The sequence below is a fragment of the Ursus arctos genome, unplaced genomic scaffold (assembly GCF_023065955.2).
Source record: "Ursus arctos isolate Adak ecotype North America unplaced genomic scaffold, UrsArc2.0 scaffold_24, whole genome shotgun sequence".
Classification (NCBI taxonomy): domain Eukaryota; kingdom Metazoa; phylum Chordata; class Mammalia; order Carnivora; family Ursidae; genus Ursus; species Ursus arctos.
In genome coordinates this window covers 17,654,366-17,678,704 of record NW_026622919.1, presented here as the reverse complement: position 1 = coordinate 17,678,704, position 24,339 = coordinate 17,654,366, and the positions used below count along the sequence as shown (strand labels likewise).

Here is a 24,339-nt window from a genome sequence, read left to right as displayed (position 1 = left end):
GTTGGGGATGCCTCCCATCACAGGCTGCTGCCCTGGGGACCCAGGCAGGAAGACTGCAGCTGGGAGAAGAGACATAGGAGACGACATATATTCAGAACCCAGGGGCCAGTGTCAGACTGTGCTGGAGGGAAGGGGATAGGGGAGGGATGAAAGGAACAGAGCAAGGCAGAGGTCAGAATGTTCTGTTCACTTAAAAACCATGTCTAAGGTCAAACTTGTAAAAAAAAAAAATTCCACGTAAATCCTGAAGACAGGGCCCCTTGGGGTTAAACACTTCGTCCCCTTTTCCTTCTCTGAGTCCAAGCTCCACTCTGTTCCCTGGGAATGGAGCCAGGCAGAGGCTGCAGAGGAACCAGGGGGCCAAATACTCCTCCCTTGCTGGGATTCTGGGTCGGAAGGTTTGGGGTTGTTAAAAATGGCCGCAGCAACTCTCAGACGCTCTCTGACAACATGGAGTCTGGGTCACACCAGGTCCCAGCTTCAAGTCCAGGATACAGCCCGCTGCAGGGAGCAGGGATGCCGGGAGTCCCGGCACTCACATGGGGTAATTGAGCACAACATCCTGCTTGGCAAGCTCCAGCAACATGGGATCATCGAAGAACTTGCTGATGCTTACATCCTCACTCAGGCCCTGCAAAGAGTGGGGGTGATACAGGAAAGAGCCCTATGTGGTGACCAACAGAGTTGAAGGCCGTCCGAGACCTGTGCTGGAAGGGGAGGTTGGCGGGGGTGGGACTCTGGCCCAGCTATTTCAGGTGCTCCCTTCCCAGCCAGACTGGGCCCCTGAGGCCTGTACAGACTGCGCCTCCCTGCACTGTGCAGGGAACTGCTCTGTCTTGGGAGAAAGGTCCCAAAGGAAGAAATGGAAAGAGATCCAACTGCTGCCAAGAGCCCTGGGGACTGAGGGTTGGCCATGGGCCTGAGGGATGCCTACCTTCCTGCGACGAGTTTTGATCATGAATTCCCGGGCCAGGTGAGGAGCAGGCTGTGGCTCCAGTGGGCGGATGACAATGCTCTTGTCAAGAGGATCACCAGGTACAATCTGAAAGGTCAAGTGGTTTCAGATGCTCTAGGACTCTTCTCTAGGATGTTGGAAATCTCACTTGGGGCTCGGAAGGGGAACACGCCAGAGGGGACTGGCCTTGAACAGGCGGGAGGCCACACTGGCCAGCCTGCACCATTTTCTCACCTGCCAATGGTGGAAGACAGACAAGGAAAAGGCCTGCCCTTGGGTATGAGTCCGCAGATCAGTCTCAAAGCCAAAAGAATCAATGGCGGGGATGAAAGCTTTGATGGTGTAGAGAGGGGAGCCTGGGATGGGTGCATCCTGAGTCACATGCCCCCTGTGACAGAAAAACAAAGGCTGAGTCCCTTGTCCTACAGAGACCAAAAGCAGAGAAAGAATCTGGCCCCAAATGTACCACAATACAGAGTTACCATCAAAGAAAGAATAACCACAATCGTGCTATAGCGGGCGGAAAAGCCTTGGGGTCCTCCGTGTCCTTTCCTGTGGCCACCAAAGGGCAGTGACCCCTGGCGAGAGTGGAAACACTGAGGAAACAAGATCCTATATAGACATTTCCCCCAATGACACATCTCAGTACTTCCCCCAAGGGCTAAGGAGAGAGGGCCCAAGAAGGAATCTCAAAATTTTTATCTGCAGTAACGCTGGGGATTGTCTCAAATCTTTCCTCTTTCCTTCTGAAAAACCAGCTCAGTAGGTTTTTAGGAGCAGACACTGTGTAGGAGGCCCGTCTCCTTCCCCACGGGAGCCCAGCTACTTCTTGCCGTGCGCCTGCTGTCTGCACCCTCCCTAGCATGCCGTGCTGGCGGCTCACCTGCGCCTGGCCAGCACGGTGTACACAGCAGACACGCAATCCGCAGGGGCTTGCACCTCCACGAAGTAGTAAGGCTCCATCAGACGAGGAGTGGCCTGCAATGGGGTAAGAAGAAAGGCTTCCTCAACTTGGGGAAGGCTGAGGATGGAGGACCTGGGTAAAGAAAAGGGACTGTAGTCTTGATGCCCCCAAAGCTTGGACCTCCACTCAACGCCCTGGAGCAGGCCAGCCCCACCCACTTACCATGAGGAAGGCAGAATAGACGACTCTCCTTGCCGTGGGGATGATTTGGCCCCCGCCCCGGTGCAGGGGCTCTTGGGCAACCACTGCATCCAGGATCTTAAACTTGACATTTCGAATCACTGAAACGGAGATGGGGAGCTGCTGAGCGAGGAGCAGCTGCGGCGCTAGTCAAGGGCCCAAGGGCAGGGAAGCAAGGAGCCTCTAGCAGCATGGCAGCGGTCTTGAGGCCACAAAAGATATGGCACAAAATCACCCTGCAGATGGGGTTCTGATAGGATACCAAGGCCTACAGCAGAGGACAGAAGTTAAACACACATTCTTCGTGTTTGTTTCAGGTCATGCTCAGGCATCGTAAAGTCTTCTTGGAAGTTGATGTGCTTTTCTTGCAAATATTTAATTATTTCTGGATGTAGAATAAGTTCTAGGAATCGCACATTTCTTCCCACTAAATCCGGTCCTGTTCTATAAACCACTCTGATCCCACCTCCCTCCTGATACCTCTCCTCGAACATATTCCTTCTCGACTTAGCAGCGAATGTCAGCCTAGAAATAACTTCATTTCCAGGATGTCCCAAGCAATAGCACTAGGACAGGGAGGGAGGAGAGGAGAGGACACTGCCCCAGGACAGGGGATGGCCCCATGTGCCCCGAGCTGCTTCTCCTGCCAGGGCCCACAGATGAGCCTAGCCCACCTTGTGTCCAGGCATGATGACCCTAGAGGGTGGGGGAGGCCAAGGCATGGGTGGAACTTACGCTCATCACAGAGGGGCCCCTCCCGGGTTCCCCACTGGAAACCTTGAACGATGCTGTCCTTCACTGAGCCAAGAAGAGCCTTGTCCACCTACACGGAATATGAGGGCACATGTGAACAGTGACCCTGGCAACAACCCGAGTTTAGAGGGAGGAGAAGGTAGACATACTGGAAAGAAGCCACAAAATACTTTGGGGAAAAGAAGTACACTTTGTAGTTTCTTCCACTCAACAGCAAAGAAACCACCGCAATGGCTCCCCCTAGTTCTGCTGTACCTCAGAGGGCAGGGTATCATCCACCAGGATGTTGGGGCCTGTGGCGTCAGGGCCAAAAGCCCAGATGGAACGTGCAGCCAGCAGATCCCAATCGTACTTGGTCTGGAAGAACTCTCCCAGTTTCTTCCTGGGGGGAGGGAAGGAGGAGACAATGGAGGTATCCGGCAGCCCTGCGATTACTGCCTGCTGCGGTCACAGATCCTGCCTTCCCGGAGGACAGTTTGCTTCCCCGGACAGGTGGCATTAGAGACCAAGAGGGCAGGCTGTGGTGCCTCGTCTCCTTCCAGCCTTGGAACCACAGCCATGTTCTCACCTGTTCCACGTGATCTGGACCACCTCGTTCTCTATGTCCTCGGCGAGGCCCTTCTCAAGTGGCTCAGCAATCATGGTGATCTTGTTCCTAGAAAGAAAGGAAATGGGTAGTGATGAAGAGAGCAGGACTCACAAAAGGGGCATTCCTAAGAAAAGGCCGGCGAGGCAGTGACGTCAGTAAAAGCCAGCGAGCCAGAATACAGCAAAAAAGGGTTCATCTTCTGTCTTCTTTCATTCAAATCTACCACTCTTTAAAAAAGTGAGGTCTCGGGCCGCCTGGCTGACTCATTCAGTGGAGTATGCGGCTACTGTTCTCAGGGTAGTGAAGTCGAGCCTCACGTCGGGTATAGAAATGATTTAAAAATAGAATCTTAAAAAAACAAAAAACAGTGGAGCTGCTGCTAGGGCAAAATTTTAAGATGATCAGATTATATGGAAAGAAGTGGCAATGAGGACACTCATTCTTGGGGGACCTCCGGCAAAGAATCCCACAGCATCGTGTCTATAGGCCTAAGGGATGAGAGCGCTGGGCTAAACTCAAGCATCCTAAGACCCCATGCCGAGACTCAGGGGGTCTCTATTTCCACAGCACTTGTGATTAGGGTGGAGTGGGGAGAGGAGAGTGCCCCTGTCAGTCCCAGGGTCACTCGGACCCCCAGCTCACTTCTTATTGGGCGTTTCAGCAAAGCACTTGAGGGAAGATGTTTCCACCACCGTCTCACAAAACGTGACAACAGGATCAGCCACCTGGGAAACAGAATAAATTGTTAGGCAAGTTTGCAATTTATAGGAAGGACAGTCTTCTGCCAAAGGGAATTCTGAGGTCCCCTTGGCACCTCCTGTGCGTCAACACCCTGGTCTTAATCAGCATCAGCCACAAGTACGATAGCGGACAAAAATTCCGCACCAGCACTAAGCAGCCTGAGAAAACTCAGCAGAGTGAGGAGTTTGTGTCCCTCAGCCAAGAGTAAGTGCGAGTCGAACCTGGGCCTAAATGATAGTCCCCCAAGGTCTCTTTCGATATCCGTTCAGCCATCCCCCCACCGCTCACTGAACACCTCCCGTGGCTCCGTCACAGCTGGCACTAGGCACTGCCTGGCAGGTCCCTGTTCCATTCTCAACCCCTGGCTCTGGGCAGCACAGTTCCTCCCTGAAGCTCCCACACAGCTGGCTACCGGGGAACTCAGAATCTTCTAGAGCGCCAGTCCTCGGCACATCAGGAGGAGCGTCTAAGACAGGTACGTGAGGGCACTCACTCCCACCACCGCAGGAGCTAGGAGAAAATATGTGTACCAACAAGGTGCACTTGAACTAAGGGGCTACATCATGATGTGAGAGCAAACCCAGGAGGGCCAGTCCTCACTCCCTGAAACCATCCACTGAGCCCTAATCACCAAAGATGGGCTGTGCAACTGACCAAGAATCACTCTGGCTTGGGAGCCTTGACTTTAAACATATGACATTGAGAATAACCCTGCAGAAAGGGGCAAACCAGATCTCAAATACCTTCCCATATAGGGAGCAACAGGTCATGCTTTTCCCAAACATGTCTCCTCCCCTAGTGCCCCCCTCTTTTCTCAAGCCTTCCAAGCGAATCAAGGGTTTGGCTGCTTGTAAAATCAGTGTGGAGCCAGGAGCCAAGATCCTGGCTGGGCAGGCGCTCAAGAGAGGGGATGCTGACTTACCTTGATGTCGATCTCTGAGTACATCTTCCGTAAATCGTGCATCACACAGTCCAGGTAGAGCTCCCCAGTACCCAGAATCACATGCTCCCCAGACTCTTCCACCTGAAACACAACAGCCCTGGTGTCACAGCCTGGACCTCTTGCGGCAGCAACAACGGCTAGCAGCAGAATCAATGTGAGAGCCCAGGAGGCGCTAACCGAACCCACTATCAGAAAGCCGCTGCTCAGCATCAGTTCCAGCCTCTTTGAGAAGGACCAGCAGGAAGCAGGGAGCTCTAAGTTAATCCTCAAGATGTCTGGGCCATTCAGCATAGTGCTACTGGGCATACGGTCACCGACTTCTTCCCGTCACAGCCGTTTAGGGAACACCCTGCCCTATGTCTATGGACAATAAGTTGACCCGTTAGCCCTGGCCAACTACTCAGGAAAGTATGCTAGAAGGCTCAAGAATGTAGAAGGATCAGAATGACTCACTTTTCCCTCTATATTTTCTGGAAAAATCAATTCAAAGAGTACTCTCCAAGACACATCTCTTTCCCGCCGAAAGATACTGTGGAATATGAACACATGCACGTGCACTCTCACCGCCCCCCCCAAAGTCCTGCTTTGAAATGACAGTAGCATGGGCGCCTGGGTGGCGCAGTTGTTAAGCATCTGCCTTTAGCTCGGGGCGTGATTCCAGCACTCTGGGATCAAGCCCCACATCAGGCTCCTCCGCTAGGAGTCTGCTTCTTCCTCTCCCACTCCCCCTGCTTGTGTTCCCTCTCTCGCTGGCTGTCTCTGTCAAATAAATAAATAAAATCTTAAAATAAATAAATAAATAAATAAATAAATGACAGTAGCAGAAGGGAACACTTGCTCCTGACACAGGCCGCTGGAAGCAACACATCAGACATGCCTGGTGGACATGAAGCCATGGGCAGCACAGACCTGTCAGCCGGGGCAATGCAGCCTGGCCGCTCCCTCATGCCCGGAGCGTACCTTGGTGGTGAGGGATGGATAGCTCTTGTTGACCTTGCGCAGGCCGTCCAGCATCTTGGGCAGCTCTGAGGGGTTGACCGGTTCCACAGCAATCTTGATCACAGATGTGGTGTTGAACTTCAAGGGCCGGAAAATCTGAGCCTGAGATTCAAAACGCAGAAGAATGAGGGCACCCGGCCCAAGCAGGCACCAAAGGTGCAGAAGTCAGAGAGAAGCAGACCGCTCCCCCACCAGAAGCCACAGTGCTGCTTGGAGGCAGCCTGAAGGGCCACTTATTCCTGTGCACCGTGGCAAAACAAAGAGAGCGGGAAAGAAAAAGGAACTCCCCCTAATCCCTAGCATCAGTAGAGTACAGGGAGAATCGAGCAGGGTCGGATCTAGAACACTGAGCCCGTGCCGGGGCCCGGAACCAGGAAGTGGCCGTGACTCTGGGTTAGTACCCCGTGAGTTCTGCTGCTGCGGGCTCACGTGTGGTGTGGCTCCGTGTGCTCCTCTAGCTTAAACTAATCCAGTTGCCTTTTCAAAAACTCTACCTCCTCATTGCCTCGAGGTTCAGTTATGGTCGCTGTCTTCACAATTGGTTGATCAACACCTTCAATCAGAACCCAGTTGCCAGCAGGAACACGGTTCACCTCAATGTGGTACCTGGAGCAACAGAGAAGCGAAATAAGGAGGGGTGCCAGGCACTGAGCCAGGAGCAGGGGTGAACCAGACAGACACATTCCAGCAGAGGAAGGACACAATAAACAACCAATCATACAGCCTCACATATATGTATAGGTGACTCCTGAACAATGCGGAGGCTAGGGGCACCGACCCCTAATGCAGCTGAAACTCCATGTCTACGTCCTGACTCTTCCCAAAACTTAACTACTAACAGCCAACTGTTGGCTGGAAGACTTACTGAGAACATAAACAGTAGCTTAACACATATTCTGTATGTTATATGCATTTTATACTGTACTCTTACAATACAGTAAGCTAAAAAAAGAAAATACTAAGTACGTCCTAAAGAAAAGAAAATGCATTTATAGAACTACAGTGTATTTACTGGGGGAAAAAAAAAAAGACCCACATTAAAGTGGACCCGTGTAGTTCAAACCCGTGTTGTTCAAGGGCCAACTGGAGTTACAAACTGATTAGCACCTGAAAGAAGAGTGCGGGGTATCGTAAGAGGACAGACCAGGAAAACCCACCTCCAGTTGGATACAAGTGGTAAGCAAGGCACTGCCCAAGGGACAGAATGTAAGGAGATGCCAGCCAAAAGCATCACAGAAGACCCTGTGACTGTCCTAGCTCCTCAGTCTTCTGGCTTCTAGGGAACGGGTGGGTCTGGAGGAGGGCACGGGCCTGCCCGCACGGTGCGGCAGCAATGCCAGGAACAGGATGTCTCCGCTCTGCTGGCTCGCTGAGAAGCCACACTTAGGAACTCACAAGGAGCCCAGAGGCCCAAGCTAAGTCTGATTCTACAGATGGGGGAGCTACAAGGGATCCAGCAAAATCTGTCTTGGTTAAAGAATAGTCAGTGGAGGCTGGAAGACAATTTCTTTTGGGAAGAAACACAAAGGTTATGACTTAGGAACACAGAAAAGGAAGAGAAGATTAAGAGTAAAAATAGAAATCCTGTTACAAAAGTTTATACAAGCCATTCAAAACGCGAAGGCAAGGCTCTTGGCATTATCCCAACAGTAGCTGCCTTTTGGCCCGAGGAACTCTGCGTAGTAAGAACTAGAAGTCAACAGATGTGAGGGAGGGTCAACTGATCTATTGCAGGGGGCTGTGCAGCCGCTGTGCTTCCAGGGAGGACCACTCCTTCCAGCTCCTTGTGGCAACTCCAGGGACAAGTCCAAGCTATAGGCTACGGCTGGCGGTACCTGGCCACAGAGATCCAGAGGCGGCCCACGGTGCATATCTGGGAGTCTTCCTCATCCTCCAGCGTATAGTTCTCCCCCAGCACCTTCACAGGCTGCCCCGCGTGGATGGTGCCACTTAGCACCCGGCCAAAGGCATGAAACTGAACGCCATCATCTGTGCTGTACATCTTGGTAGTGTGGCACATCAGGGGACCCTGGAGATGGGGACAGAGTGCAGGCTCAACCACACATATTACCACAGTAAATACCATGGTCACTACCTCCCTGGACAGCAGTGACATGAGCTCCATGAAAAGACTGCCCAGACCTAGAGGAAGATGCGTCAATCTTCTGGGAAAATTCCAAACCATGCCCTGCCCCCTGCTTAGTTAATAGATGTCAAAGGCATAACAAAAAAAGGTCTTTTCCTTTTCTTTAGGGGGATGAGGGCAATGGTGAAGAAAAGCAGGTTTAGGATGGCAGACTTGCACTGTTAACTTGCAAGATTACTTGCTTGCCCCAAATTCTTTCCAGAGACATAACTCACAATTCTCAGCGGGTTGTATGTTTATGCCGAGAAACTAGACTGACTTAGGAATGGCTGGGAAAGACTGTTCTACTTTTTAATTTTTACTTTTATTTATTTACTTATTTTTAAAGTAAGCTGTACACTCAATGTGGGTCTTGAACTCATGACCCCGAGATCAAGAGTCACACGCTCTATTGATGGAGCCAGTGAGGCGCCCCTGGGAAAGATCTTTTTAAAGCCCAAGGCTAACAAGGTTAGCTACCATTTGTTGAATCTTTTCTATCTGTCAGGGACTGTGCTGAACACAACTATAATACCTTCTATCTTATTCAATTTCTGTAACAATCACATACATATTATTCCTCACTTTATAGACCAAGACTCTTAGAAAGTCTGAATAATGTCCCCAAGATCATACCACTAGAAGTGTTAACACCAGGCTTTGAATTCAGATCTGCTGACTTTGCTCGTGGGGAGTGAGAGGCAAGCAAGGATGGAAAGAAGGCATTCTTCCTATGACCAGAAAACAGCATCCCCATATGGGAGGGAAAAAAAAAAATCAAGAGAAATGGGGCTCTCCCTTACGTCGGGGTCACAGTCGCTCATGGCCTCGCCGAGATCAGAATCCACACCGCCGGTGTAGGTGTGCTCAATCTTGGGCTTGGCGCCCACCTTTGGGGAGGGGATGTGCTGCACACACATGTCCACAAAGCCTGCGGAGGGAGAAGAGCAAGCCATTATCATACACTCCACAGGAGGAAGTGAACGGTGAGTTATGGATCTAGTTGTGATGGCCAGAAAGCTGAAAGCGAGGGGACAGATTTTCAGCTCCAAAAGTTATGGTGCCACACTTATGCTAGGGAAGAGCAAGAAGCAGGCAGGGCTCAGGGGTTCCTTGGAGCTCAGCTGGCAAAAATTTTCAAGTATTGCCACCAATCCACGATCTTTTATTGAAGCACTTACTGAGCGCATGCACTAAATAAGTAACCCATCTCTTTAGAGCTACTTAGAACAATCCCTAAATTGACTCTTTCCTTTTGGGAAACATTGCACACATTTCCGTTCTATACATGATCCTGTTTCTCTAATGGCTAATGAGCCACGCAAGAAAGGACCTCCGTTAGCACCCTGGGGAAGGCAGATCTGTTTTCAGCAGGTATCTCCTAGGTCAGACTGATGGCCAGCCCAGAATGAACTACTAGAATTATGTTCTTGGAGGATTCAGACACCTAATTCCCACTGGACTCAGAATCAAGAGACTGCTGAGGGGGCCCTTAGCCATTACCTTTTTGGCCTCCCTTATTTTACAGATGAGAAATCGAGTCACAGAAGAACTGGGTGGCTGGCCCAGGGTCTCACCACATGGAAGGGTCAGGGCCACAACAGGAGCAAGACTCAGGTCTTTTCTCAACCAGTCTGGGGCTTGTTCTACTGTATCGCCTGCCTTCCGTGCCACTCAAATAGAGGAGACAGGAGCTTGGGGGAAAGAGAAATCCAAGGCTGGTACTTTCCCCACTATTTCACATCACTCACGAGTCTACCTTCCTGACTGCCCCCTGGCAAAAATACTAGACCCTCAGAATCTGCTTCCCCAGCTCCTTTATTTGCACGCGCCTCCTGGTGGGGAAATTTAATTGCTCCTGTTCCTCAAGACAGAGTTCTTGGTACCGTCCGCTGAAGAAGACAGCTAGGAAGAAAATCCAGGTGCTGGACATCCCGGTTTATTTTAAAAAGCCTCACATCTCTGAACACCACCGTGGGATGAGGAAGAGCTCCACATGACACAGGCGGCAGAACATGACAAGGGGGATGGGAAAGGGGCCGTGGGCTCTTTTGTTACCTGTGAACTCGCCAAAGAATTTTTTGCAGACCAGCCTGAGCAGGGGGCGGATGTTCAGCTTCAGCTCTTCCTTGGTCAGGTGAATGCCCAGCTCGTCCAGAGTCCTGGGGAGGCTGGTGTCCACGTCACCCACAACCTGTGCGGGTGCCGGACACCACATCAGCTGTAGTGACAGCGCCAGTGTGCAAGGGAAGGCCAGAGGGCAATTTGAAGGGTCACTGCACTAAGTTCTCTTCTATAGGAAGAGCTCTTGGCAAGGACAACCATTTGGTTTCAGGGAAATCTTTGGTACCTACTCTTCAAACCAACCCCGGTGAAAAGGGCTTAGTTAAATGCCCACACCAGCCAATAAACCTGGACCTCTCAAATGGACCTTCAGTGCTGCCCCCTGGTGTCCGAAAAGCAGCATCTCATCCCACTCAGGAAATGCCTTACCCTTCCCTATTTTAGAGACTTCTCAGATTTAGAGGATCGCTGCACTGGAAGGAACCAAAAAAGGTCACCTAGCAGTCCATCCACTGGTAGGGCAAGGCCAAGCTAAATCATCCTCAGCAGACTCAAGGTCTCTACCGAGACAGAGTCTATAAATTTCTTTTATTAATCCATTCCAGCCTGACACAAGATGCTAAGTATTTTTCAGCACTAATAAATTCTAATCATGCTATTTTGTCTTGTTGCTATGTTTTACTTTTTTGTCAGTTGGAACGGCCACACAAATTTTGTGTATGTGTGTGTGTTCACTGTGCACAGGGCTTATTAAACACTTGAATATTTTATAACGGTCTTGGAAAAAAGGTCTATGAAAATTCCTGTATAATGTTACCCTTTTACCTCTGCCTTTTAGGTAGCACAAATTCATGCACGCGCAATGCTATGCTCTTTTCTTTGAAGCTTCCCACATGTTTAACTACATCCTTACCACTGTCTGATGCATCCTTTTTTCTTCTTTCAAGTAAGCTCTATGCCCAACGTGGGGCTTGTACTCATGACCCAGAGATCAAGAGTCGCACGCTCTACCGACTGAGCCAGCCAGGTGCCATGATGCATCTTTTTCAATTTGACAAACGTCACGTACATACATGCCCAGAAAAGTCATTAATAGTAAGCTCATACAGCCGTTCGGTTAACGGATGCAAAATACTTCATTTGAGATGCACCATCATTCACTTAATCAGATTCTCATTGGTAAACATTTAACTTAGTTCCAGTTTTCCCCCCTGGTGTTGTAAATAATGCTTTAACATATATATATGTTAAACCTGGAGGACTTTCTCACTTAGATCTGCAAATCAAATCCCCACAACTGAAATTATTAGTTCTCAAGTGTCATATTCTTTTGAATAGACAAAATCTTCACACAAAATTTCTCTAGGGCCTTTTCCTTCTTCTGTATCTTCCCCCTTCACTCTGAAATCGAGACTATTTAGAGGTCTGCAGTGTTCCAGATCTAGAAGACTGGTGATCAACTAGCTTCATACTTCGTAATATGAAACTGAGCGGGTTTAGGGGCAAGGGGAAGTGTGAGTTCACTAGCCTTTCCACCTCGTGCTTACAAGGGCAGACCCGAACCAGGTGGCCTGACATACTCACCTGAGCGAGGATCTTATAAAGGGGCTCCAAGATAAACTCCACAAAGCTCCTCTGGGAGCTGCTGGTGGGGGCCTTTTTGGTGAACTTTCGTCTAAAGAGGGAAAAAAAAAAGAGTTATGGGTGAGCCAGCAGGGAGAAGGCACGTCACTGACCCCAAGAGTGAATCTCCTAAGTTCTGAATCTGAGCAGGGTCAAGGGGAAGGAATGTGTATGTGATCATAACATTTCCAAACAGAGATTCCTGACGGGGCATATGGTTATGACCCGCACGTGCGCCTGAGCTGAGCTGTGAAGACCTCAAGAGAAACGGCCTCGTCCTGTGAAGAGCTCATGAAGCCAATCCACTTGGAGGAAAGATGACTGTTCATGGCTAAGAAAAAAGTAGGTTTTAATCTTAGGAACTCTCTGTCTGTCCTCACTTCCTGGGAAAATGGATTCCCCCCTCTAGAGAGTCATTTCCCCACTCTACTTACGTTTTGGGGTTGAAATAAATGTCACCCCAGAGCCTTTTAGCAAATTCCTGGTAGTTTATGTCACCTATAAGAGAAGACATACGATTATTAATCTACCTAAATACTGTCTGAAAGTCTGTTCCAGGTGCGTAAGTGGTTTATAGCTGAGGAATTCTAGCACCTTCCTTTCCAAGGCCCAGGCATTTCCTTCTACCCGGGCAGGCAGACAAGGATATTGAGGCGCAGACAAGGATAGGACTGGCCTGAAGTTGACCAGACTATGCTGGAGCCAAAATGAGCACCTAGGTGGCTCCATGTCCAGCAAACAAAAAACTGAGCTATGGATAAGGTTATGGTTTATACGCTTTCCTTCCATCAAACGGGCTCAACTGCCACGTGCTATGCTCTGCAAACCTTGCTCCTTCCACAAGCGGAGCTTAATGGCTCCCTCATTCTTTCCTGATCTATGGAAGCTCTCCGCTGCCAGTGTGGGCAGTCCCCCAGCTGCACTGCCATGCTAAAGCTCCGACTAGCCCTAAGCCTCAGGAAGGCAGACATCTAGTCCTCTGCAGAGAAAACACCAAAGCCAACCTTTGTCTCATCTTTTACCAATTAATCTTTTTAGTTTGACTGTAACCCTTAAGCCTGGTCAGACTGTGCCAAGCAATGCGGGCTTTTAACATTCAAGATCTTCTCAGTCAAGAGCTCCTGTAACAGTCAATTGGATCACTGACGTCACCAACTAGCTCTTGAGTATTTGTATCCAGATGTCAGACTGTTCTCTCTCACTCAAGATGGCCGACAGGGACTTCATCACTTTTTCCCTAAAGCTACGTTCCCCTTCAGACTGTTCTTGCTTTCAGCGAGGATAACCTTGGCACTTCATCCGAGCTCAAAATCTTTTTCTTCCACACTTTGTTAATAACCAAATTCTTCCCTTCTTTCCCACATGAGTGAAGCTCTCTCCTCTGAACCCCCGTACCTGTTACACACGTCTACTACTGCACTTCACATATGGCACAGCGTATTCACAGCACTCCCAAGAACCAGGCCAGCGCGCTACGCAAGTGTAATCAGCACTCACTGAAAGAACAGTGAACATCTCTCCAACCCATCTCCTCCTTTTCCATCTCACAGATAACAGGAATCCCATATTCACAATCCTGTATCTGAACAGGTAAAAATGTCTACGTGCACATTCCTTCCTGCACCCTCTCCTCTCCCTGGCCTACCTTCCATCAGCTTTGCACATGTCAGCCCACCCCAATCTTTATTTTTATTAATTTTTTAAACAGGGGCACCTGGGTGGTTGTCAGTTAAGTGTCTGCCTTCGGCTTGGGTCATGATCCTGGGGTCCTGGGATCGAGCCCCACATCGGGCTCCCTGCTCCCCGGGGAGTCTGCTTCTCTCTGCCCCTCCCCCCCACTCATGAGCTCTCTCTCTCTCTAATAAAATCCTTAAAAAAAAATTTTTTTTAAACATTAACTGTGTGGTATTTCTTCACTTATTTATATGTATATCTTTTTTTTTTTTTTTTAAGATTTTATTTATTTATTTGACAGAGAGAGAGACAGCCAGCGAGAGAGGGAACACAAGCAGGGGGAGTGGGAGAGGAAGAAGCAGGCTCCCAGCCTAGGAGCCTGATGTGGGGCTCGATCCCAGAATGCCGGGATCACACCCTGAGCCGAAGGCAGACGCTTAACTGCTGTGCCACCCAGGTGCCCCTATATGTATATCTTTCTTAACCAGGTTGTGAGAGAGAACTTGGATCCTGGGAAATGCATATAGACCCCAGGATACTACAGGGGCTGGGAAAGTGGCCTTGGGACATGAATTCCATGTCTCGTTGGCTTGAGCCTGCCCGGGGAAGGAAGCCATCTTGGGACACAGGTTTTTATTCTGCCCAGAAGCCCCATTCTTACTCGAGGACTTCTGGGGTAGGTGTGTGAACAGAGGGAAGACGGTGGGGGGAACGCTGCCAAAGCACACAGGGTCAGGGAGTTTTAGGGTGGCCATCATGCAGGAAGTCTAGCTCCTGGGAAAGGAGAGTTAGTTGAGGTGGTCGATTTATGCAAGAGATCTTCTCCGTCCCACCTCAGAGCACTCTCTGGATGTTTGGCAAAGTAGGGTCAGTGCCTCAGGCTGGTGTGGGGTAGCCTTGTGCGGGCACTGCCGCTGAGGGTTAAGTTCAGCCCACAGCCAAGGCATGTCCCTCTAGCAAAGCACAGTTCCGTCTGCATGTTTAAATGGCTAACTAAACCAAAAGAAGAGTATTTTGTGACACGTGCCGTTCCTATTTCACTGCTCGTAAAAAAAGTTTTACAGGAACACGGTGACACTCATTCACTTACACATCGTCTGTGGCTGCTTTTGTGCTCTATCGGGGAAGTTAAATAGTTGTGACAGAGACCATGTGGCCTAGAGCCCACCCCGATCCTTAAAAGCTCCCAACTGCCTACGGGATAAAGGCAAAATTCCCTAACGTGGCATTCCAAACCCTCCTCGAAGTGGTCCCACCCCTGCCTATCCACAGTTTGACTTCAACTCTTCTCCTTGATGAGACGGTTCACCATTATTAAGCAGGCCGTGGGTCCAAACCAACTGCCTCTGCGTCTCCTTGCCCCATGCTGCGAGTCTGGGATTCCCAGCTCCCTACTCTCCCTCCACTGTCCGCCAAACCCCACCTCCTGCCCAAGCGGATGCCATACATTGTTGCTCATCACTCTGCGTTTCTGTCTACCGCCGGACAGTGTTTTTACAAGTCACAGACTGTTCCCCACGCCCTGCCAAATTCCTAGTTAAGAGGACAGGGCCTCAACTGTGGCAGTACGGTGTGATGGAAAAAACCCCAAGCAGATTCTAGTCCCAAGCCCATCAGTAGGTTCTATAACTCTGAGCATAGTTTCCCATATATGAAATGAAGGGGAAGGGCTCAATGATCTGATATTCCTTCCAGAGCTGACTTTTTAGAAATCCATACATGGCATTTCATGATGATGATGTTAGAGCCCTCAGCTGGCTGAAAACCAGTAAACCCTCTGTAAATAAACAGTGGGTTCCAAGGATGGGTAATACTCTCCTGAGGCTTAGGGCCATTTTCAATCAGAAACCGAATCATTAATACATTGTGGTTACAGAAATGGCCTTGGGTTTTGCTTCACACGCTGATATAAAGAACATTCAGAAACCTATGAACTGGAACCCTGCTCAGATGAGTTTCATTTATTGTCAATCTATTTTCCCCTTTTTAAAAGAGCCAGCTACAGGGGCGCGTGGGTGGTACAGTCGTTAAGCATCTGCCTTCGGCTCAGGGCGTGATCCCGGTGTTCTACGATCGAGTCCCACATCAGGCTCCTCCGCTGAGAGCCTGCTTCTTCCTCTCCCACTCCCCCTGCTTGAGTTCCCTCTCTCGCTAGCTGTCTCTCTCTCTGTCAAATAAATAAATAAAATCTTAAAAAAATAAAATTAAAAAAAAAATAAAAGAGCCAGCTACAAACAACTAAAATATATGTCTAATATTAAAGTGGTTAAGTTATAACATCTATCTATATAGTGGAGCAATAGGCAATTACAGATAATAATTTTTAGAAATGAATTTTAATAAAATAGGCAAATGCTTATAATCCAATGCTGAGTGAAAATTTATCTTGTTATTATAGATTTTATATCCATTATATCTCTATAGAATGTGATCTCAGTAATGCAGAACACTAAACAAAGAAAGAACTCTAACAAACGTTTGCAACGGTTATGGTAATGAGGTTATGGATGAATTTGCTTTCTTGACTAGATTTTACTGTATTTTCCAGGTTTCTACAATGAGGATGCAGTAAATATGTACATATTAAAAAAAAAAGAGTTGTATTTGCCCATTTCTTTCACAAGAGCAAGCAATGGACAACTGAGTGGGGGGAACAGAAACACTGGAACTCCAGCGCCTGTCAGCTGCAAGACCCGTCACAGAGCCTCTCCTCAGCTTTCAAAACAGGGTGAAAATGACCCCCTTAGGGGGTACAGCGTTCGTTGGACACTCAGGACATGGTTGTTATCACTGGACTCTGAGGGGACTGGGAGGCACAGAGGCAGAGAGCGTCCAAGTCTCTTGAGTTGGGAAGCGGGTCCCAGGGCTCTGGCGTCAAGGCTCCGGGGACCTGTAAAATCACTCAGCCAGGCATCCCTGCGGACTATAAATCCGACGTGAGCTCTCGAGCAGGCCTACAAGATGTTGATGTGCCTAGATACGATCAGAAGGACAGCTAGAAGCACCACTAGCGAGGGAGATTCCACTTTGAGGAAGAGGTGTGAAAGGGCTTTGTGGGCATGGATCATTCCTTTCGGACAGTATCTGTCTCACATGGGAGAGATTCCTTTCCTAAAATGAGCTCCCCCTTCCCCCACTTCTTCCATAGGCACCTTTAATTTTCTATTCTTTAGGAACCACTTCGCCAAAAGAAAGGGTCTAGGGGCCAAAGAGAGTGACAATAATGGTTGTGACAATAACAGTTGATAAAATCCTCCCCCAACAGGGGGCTTTGGCACGAAGCCACTTCTAAACTCTTCAGCAGGAAAGGCACACGGGACTCTGGGGAAGCTGGGAGGCGTCTGCCAGCCAGAGCTTACCGAAGGTGTCAGCATAGATCTTGGCAAAGGAGCCCAGTGTGAAGCAGATGCTGTACTGGGAGCTGGAGAAGCAGACGTTGCCCAGGAGCGGGGAAAGGATGAGGTTCTCGTCGGTGGAATACATGCTGAAACAGAGAGAGTCGTGATCGCAGAGCCAGGCCACGCGGCAACACTGACACGATGCCCGGGGGAAGGGCAGAGACTCAGGGTCCCAGCCTCTCTACAGCCCTCGCCCTCAGCAGGTGCTTGCCTCACACACTCCGCTTTGCCAGCAGCCTGGCCCAAGACAGTGACATGGTGGAGTTGTCCCCTAACTCCCACTAACAAGCGGATTTCCCAGAGCTGGGAACTTCATGCACGATCCCAGAGAAGTTAACCGCACCGGACAGACAAGGGGAAACTTGGAGGTCAGAGACAAAGATCTTGGAACACAGGAAATGAATCTAATGTGAAAGAGGAGTGCATTTTAGAGAAATCTCAATTTCACAAATACAGACAGACATAAGCACCAGAAGTGGATAAATAACAAAAGACAGGGGTAACTTTGCTCCCCACTCTCATTGCCCTGTTCTTTTTTACTGTTTGGCTTTGTTATACAAATTCACGGTAAAATTTTGTCTTAAAAGCCATGCAGAAGCCACAGCATCCCAAGTTCACTAATGTTTAAAAGAAAACCAGTTGTACACAGCAATCCAATCTACGACCCTAGCCTTACTCAGATTGTTTTATGGAATCTCTCTCTCTCTCCTCTCTCTTTCTTTCTAAGATTTTGTCTATTTGACAGAGAGAGTGTGTGCACAAGCAGGGGGAGCAGCAGGCAGAGGGAGAAGCAGCCTCCCCACGGAGCAGGGAGCCCAATGTAGGGCTCGATCCCAAGACTCCAGGATCACAACCTGAGCCAAAGACAGACGTTTAAATGACTGAGCCACCCAGGCACACTGTTTTACAGAATCTCTTAATTTAGAAGTGAAATTATTGGCTTATAAAGACCAGTTCTCTACCTTACTCCACCCTCGATCTCAAGTTATGCTCCCCACAGGTAACTGCTTTCAACTCTTTTAAAGCTTTTAGAGCACCTGCCCCATATTTCTAAAGAAAATGTTTATGCTGCTGTTACTTGTTTAGAGGCTGAGATCTGACTTCCTATTTTGGTGATCAGGATTTAGCCCCATCCCCTTTATGTATCCCCACTTTAAGGGGATACATAAAGAACTCTAACATTTCATTTTGGGGACTCCTGATGTTATGTTAGCCTCCAGTCGTTCTTAGCCCTTCTGGAGCCAGGGAGAGGAGGTCGCTGTTGAGAATTAGGGCTACACACTGAGTGGGCTCCTGAAGGTAAGCCTGTCTCTGGCCACAGGGATACTATCCCCAGTCCTTAACTAGAGAGGGGTTCTCTCAAAAGGACAGCCTTGTCCCGAAGAAGTCATCCAGTCCATCTGTCAGCCTGCAGATAAGACTGTGGTTAGGATATATTTAACCTAGTCTTCCAAGCCACCTTGATACTGTGTTCTAAGGTCTCCCAGCCATCACTCATACTTACTAATATAAGCCTGAGATGCCTCTTGCTGAAAAGCAACTACGCCCACAGAAACAATAGCCAATAATTCCTTCATTTATCGAGTCTGCATTAGAAGATAACAGCAACTAACATGATTCACCGGGCAGGTACTGTATGCTAAGCAGTGTGCTAAGCGTGCTGCATCAAATATCTATCTAATTCTTACAACATCCCATTTGGCAAACATTATTATTATTCCCCTTTCACAGAGGCGGAAGCTTGAGGCTCTAGGAGCGTAAGTCACTTGCCCAGGTTCACACACTTGGTATGGGATGAAAGTGAGACCCGTTCTAGAGGCCCAGGTAGTGAGCACGATGCAGAAGTGAAGATGTGTCTCAAGCTGCACAGCTGGTTAAAGCCCAAGGTCAATGAGGCCAAGGCTGTGGGGTCGCACCCTGTAGGGCCCTGGAATGTGCCCCTAGCCTGGTGCAAAAGCTCATCCCGCGCTCCAAGAAATCAGAGTTGCCTCCCAAAGGTGTTCAAGGTTAAGACTTCTAAAACACAGAGTTCCTGAGGACAGGAAATCCACGCCCGGGGTCCTATACCTTATCAGCCCGTTGACCTCATCTACGATGTGCCGCAGCTTGTAGTAAGCATCGGTCGGCGGCAGCTTCAGCTCCAGGATCAGCCGGTCAATCTTGTTGATGCACACGGTGACCGCCAGCCTCTCCTGCACCGCATGCTTGATCAGCCGCTCTGTGTTCAGCATCACCTGAGACACACAAGGCCCAGAAGGTGGTGAGAAGAGCAAAAAGGGCAGAAAAGTCCAGAGCAAAGCCAAAGAGGGTACTATCTGAAAATACGAAGTATGAGGAAAAGAGGACCTGGGGAAACAGACTGCTGGGTGGAAGCAGAGGGTATGCCGACCAAAGGCTGATTCAGGACCTTGACGAGGGCACCTGGCAGGACTGAGACACGAATAAACACCCGGATGAGGCTGGGAGCTAGGTCCCTCAGTGCTGGAGACGGGGCAGAGGTGGGCTCAGGAAGCACCTGTGGTGCCGGATGGAAGCACGGGGATTCGGATCGACACACTATTTCTTCTCTTTTTATTGCTAATCACGTTTCACACACACGCGTAGAAATTGCTACGGATGTGTGCAGGGATGCATTATCTGTGTTCAGTGAAAGGGTCTAGAAGTAATGGACCCCAAAGCAGTGAACACACCCTGACCTTTGTTTCTAAATACCAGTCCCCACTACGAGGAGCCAGAACTCCTTGAAGAAATGGCTGATTCTAGGATTGGCTCAGAGAAAGCACAAAATGAGTCTAGAACATCTTACTGCACCAAAGAGTAAGGAAGTACTTGAAAAAAGATGGGACATGTCAAAAGGACAAAGAAGCCAACCTGAGGGAGCTCTAACTAACCGAATCTGGGATAGCTGGAGTATCATGATATATAAGGATAGCAATGTATTATAACCCACTGAATGTAATAAAAATCCACGTATCCATATATGTGACAATAAGTAAGCAATGAGGGAGAATGGAAAGTCTTTCCTCACAATAGAATTCCAACCAAAAAATATAGAAGGAATAACAGAAGTTAGAAAATCACCATTTGCAACTACTATGGAAATAAACTAGGAATGCTCAATGAAGGATAAAACTTGGGGTGCCTTGCTGGCGCCGTTGGTGGAGTGTGTGATTCTTGGTCTTGGGGTCATGAGTTTGAGCCCTATGTTGGGTGTAGAGATTAAAGAAATGTGGGGCACCTGGGTGGCTCCGTTGGTTAAGCATCTGACTCTTAGTTTCAGCTTAGATTGTGATCTCATGAGTCATGGCACTGGGCCTAGCATCGGCCTCTGCGCTCAGTGGGTAATCTGCTTGAGATTCGCTCCCTCTGCCCTTCTCCCCACTTGCACCCACTCTTTCTCTCTCAAATGAATCAATAAATCTTAAAAAAAAAAAAAAAGTAATAGATGAAAAACCAGCATGCAAAGTTTGGAAAGGAGTAGGATGTATATATAGACTCAAAGTATATCCTCACAAATTACGTATTACTAAGGGAAAATAGTAACTTTACACTAGGGAAACTTGGCAAACCCACCTTAACCAAGCGACCAAAGTAAGTATGACCAGTAATGGGATAAAGTGACGCTCAGGGCCTCCTGATATGATGGACTAAGAAGAATGCAACTACATTCACGTAGCATTCCTGAACATAACCGTGAGCAAACATTCAACAAATCCAATGGAGACATTCTACAAAACAAATATAGCTTACACTCTTCAAAAATGCAGTCATAAAGAACCAAGAAAGGCTATCGAACAGTTCCAATTAAGAGACTAAGGTAGACATGAGGACTGAATGCTTGGCAGCATCCTTGATCAGGAAAAAAAAAATTCTATAAAGGACACCACTGGGATAGTTAGTGACACTAAATAAGGTCTAGAGAGAAAGATCTATACAACACATTGTATCAGTGTTAAATTCCCTGATTCTGATAACTGTATTTTGGTCATGTAAGTAAATGCCCTTGTTCTGAGGTAACATGTTGAAATATTTTACTTTCAAACAATTCAAGGGGAAAAACACACACACTCACATGTGTGTGGGTACGTGAACAGAGAAAGAATTACAAAGCAAATGACAGTGCACTCCTTGTACCATTTTTGCAACTTTCCCATAAATTTGAAATTATTCCAAAATGAAGTCAATGGGGGGGGGAACTCTGGCTCCCTCTGCTGGCTATCTCATCAATGACAACGTGAGTGAGCCTAGCCAAATTACCTCATCTTTCAATTGAGGAAATACAAGACACCTTGGGCCTTCTAACTCCAATCTCTCTAGCTTAGAAAAACATGTTAATATTTAAAATCCATTTACATGAATATACTCTCCTCCTTCTCTTTTAATTACATTTGTCATTTTATTTTGGGTCCTAACATTCTGAGCCTCACTGAGCCAGGAGTGAGGGACTCATACTGAGAACTAATTTTGAACTTGATATGCTGCCTTAATTTCAGAGCAAATGTGAGCCTCAATCCCACAGCCTTTTATCTTCTCTGGCTCCCAGCTCACTCAGTGCTCTGGGCATAGTATGGGGCAACCCTAACAGGGAGGAGGGGTCATAAGAGAGTAGAGGCAGACTCACGCCTTCAGCGGCATCAATGAAAAGGACAACTCCATCTGAGATGCGCAAGCCAGCCGTGACCTCATCAGAAAAATTCACATGTCCTGTAAGACAAATACCAAGTAAGTCACTACCTGCATGGAGCCAGGATGAGGCACAATTAACTTGTAGGCGGACGGAGGGAATACTGCAAGCATTTGGGGGAATACCCCCAAATATGCCCTTTCTCCCCACAGCTTCCTGCCGTGTATAAAAGTCCACCAGTCAGAGTCACATGCTTGGATTAAACTTTCATACAGCAGGTCCCCAAACATAAAAAGAATGAAGTGTTCTGTATGCCCTCGGAGGGCATAACATATCGACCCTGATGCACCAGCTCGGTCTCAGCAGCAGTAAGCAGAGTTCCGTGGGGGCAAAGGACAATTCAGAGGCAGGAGAAAGGGCAAGAAGGGCCTGGTGCATGGGAGACAATTCCTGTCAAGGTGCTGCTGGTGGTGGACACGGGCTGAGAGGTATCGGGCACTGGGCACCTGAGGGTGAGAAGGTCAATTTGTCAAAACTCCGATGTTTCTATTTAAAACTCTGCCCTGAGGTGGTCCTTTCCGTAAGATGCAGTCAGAGTCAGCCACAGGGCAAGGTACGCTGCTCCTACGGTGACCTCTACATCCACCACCAGTTGGTGTGTTGACCCTATGGCCTCCTTCCAAAGACTGAGAGTGCCTGAGGCCAGGGCCATGTCTGACTCACCCTTGTTCCTAAGCGCCTAGCATGGGGCCTGACACAGACTGAAATGAGTAAATGAATGAGATTCCCCAATATTTCAATATTTTAGAGCAGAGCAAAAAGAGAAGAGAAATAGAAAACCTGGCGCATGGCGCCTGCTCATTAACTAGTCAGAAGCAAAGGAGACCGCGGAAAACGGAAATTATCCGAATGAAAGGAGAAGTGAAGGGAATGTAAACACAAAGATGAAATGCTCTGTTCTGTTCTAGAAAGAGCAAACGCACAAAAAACAAAGGGAGTAAGGTTCTGATAGTGAAACGAATGTCCTACCTGGAGTGTCCATGATATTGAAGAGGTAAGATTTTCCCTTGGTATCTGGCAAGACCACCGTCACAGGAGTGCTTTTGATGCCAACACCTCTCTGAAAGTCACAAAGACAGAGTGCTCAAGACTGCTTCCTACACAAGAGGGCTTCCTTCTGCTCTTAGGGCTTGCCAGCTGCTAGTAAGTTACACTGATGTCTCTCCTTGAGCGTGATTTTTTTTTTTTAAGATTTTACTTATTTTTTGACAGAGAGAGAGACAGCCAGCGAGAGAGGGAACACAAGCAGGGGGAGTGGGAGAGGAAGAAGCAGGCTCCCAGTGGAGCAGGGAGCCCGATGCGGGGCTCGATCCCAGGGACCTGGGACTTAACGCTTAACGACTGAGCCACCCAGGCGCCCCTTAAGTGTGATTTTTATCTAGGCATCTAACCAGAATGACCCTTGGAGATGAAATATCTTGGTGTTAAACATAATTTTTGCAGGGGTTTGGTTCAAATACAAAAAAAAGTAAAAGATGAACAACTAAAGCAGGATTAAACCTAACAGAATGCAGCGTCCTACAATCTTTTTTTTTTTTTAATTAAAGATTTTATTTATTTATTTGACAGAGAGAGAGAGTGAGAGAGGGATCACAAGCAGGGGGAGTGGGAGAGGGAGAAGCAGGTTTCCTGCTGAGCAGGGAGCCCGAGGTGGGGCTCGATCCCAGGACCCTGGGACTATGACCTGAGCCGAAGGCAGACGCTTAACAACTGAGCCACCCAGGCGCCCCAGCGTCCTACAATGTTATCTTCATACACTGCTAACAAAATAATAACTGAAGCATCATGTAAGTAAAAAGAAACATCCTGGGGCACCAGTCGTTAAGCGTCTGCCTTCAGCTCAGGGCGTGATCCCAGCGTTCCGGGATCGAGTCCCACATTGGGCTCCTCCGCTGGGAGCCTGCTTCTTCCTCTCCCATTCCCCCTGCTGTGTTCCCTCTCTCGCTGGCTGTCTGTCAAATAAATAAATAAAATCTTTAAAAAAAAAAAAAAAGAAAGAAACATCCTGGGGTATCTTAGGATTTAAAAAAAACATGATACCCTTTCTGCCCCTGCTGCCACCATGGTGCCTGTGAAAAAGCTTGTGGCAAAGGGGGGCTAAAAAATAAAAAGGCAAGTTCTGAAGTTTACCCTTGACTGCACGTTCTGTGGAAGATGGAATCATGGATCTGCCAATTTTGAGCGGTTTCTTCAAGAGAAGACCCAAGTCAATGGCAGAGCTGGGGTCCTGGGGGAGGGGCTGTAACCGCTGGAAGGTGCAAGAGCAAGACTGCTGTAACTTCTGACGTGCCTTTTCCCAAAAGGTCTTTGAAATAGCTCACCAAAATACATGTGAACAAGAATGATCTATGTGACTGATCGTGCGTAGTTACTAATTGCAAAGACAGTTGTGAATTGTGTTACTTCCAGATTAACCAGGAAGAAGAGGAAGATTAAAATGCATTTATCTGAAATATTTTGTATGAGTTCTTGATTAAACCTTGGGAACCAAAAAAAAAATAAATAAAATAAACACACACACACACACACACAAAAGCTTGTTATAAGAAGGGCTCCTGGCTGGCTCAGTCTGTACAGCACGAGTTTTTTTACCTTGGGTTGTGAGTTCGAGCCCCACAATGGGTGTGGAGATTACTTTAAAAAAAAA

General features: G+C 48.2%; 1 protein-coding gene across 1 annotated transcript in view; it reads right to left on the bottom strand.

Annotated features, from left to right (window-relative positions):
• Positions 1-168: 168 nt before the first annotated feature.
• EFTUD2 (elongation factor Tu GTP binding domain containing 2) overlaps positions 169-24,339 on the bottom strand; it is a 40,103-nt gene continuing 15,932 nt past the window's right edge. Inside the window, exons 8-28 of the mRNA XM_026512637.4 lie at positions 22,662-22,752; positions 21,630-21,712; positions 19,076-19,242; positions 16,970-17,094; positions 12,371-12,434; positions 11,898-11,988; positions 10,308-10,443; positions 9,053-9,180; positions 7,960-8,153; positions 6,619-6,730; positions 6,086-6,226; positions 5,105-5,206; positions 4,084-4,166; positions 3,421-3,507; positions 3,108-3,234; positions 2,835-2,922; positions 2,082-2,200; positions 1,839-1,933; positions 1,190-1,343; positions 935-1,042; positions 169-631 (exon numbers count right to left, since the gene is read on the bottom strand). Coding sequence (XP_026368422.1) covers positions 536-631; positions 935-1,042; positions 1,190-1,343; positions 1,839-1,933; positions 2,082-2,200; positions 2,835-2,922; positions 3,108-3,234; positions 3,421-3,507; positions 4,084-4,166; positions 5,105-5,206; positions 6,086-6,226; positions 6,619-6,730; positions 7,960-8,153; positions 9,053-9,180; positions 10,308-10,443; positions 11,898-11,988; positions 12,371-12,434; positions 16,970-17,094; positions 19,076-19,242; positions 21,630-21,712; positions 22,662-22,752 — 2,391 coding nt within the window. The 3' untranslated portion in view covers positions 169-535. The remainder of the gene's footprint in view (positions 632-934; positions 1,043-1,189; positions 1,344-1,838; positions 1,934-2,081; positions 2,201-2,834; positions 2,923-3,107; positions 3,235-3,420; positions 3,508-4,083; positions 4,167-5,104; positions 5,207-6,085; positions 6,227-6,618; positions 6,731-7,959; positions 8,154-9,052; positions 9,181-10,307; positions 10,444-11,897; positions 11,989-12,370; positions 12,435-16,969; positions 17,095-19,075; positions 19,243-21,629; positions 21,713-22,661; positions 22,753-24,339) is intronic.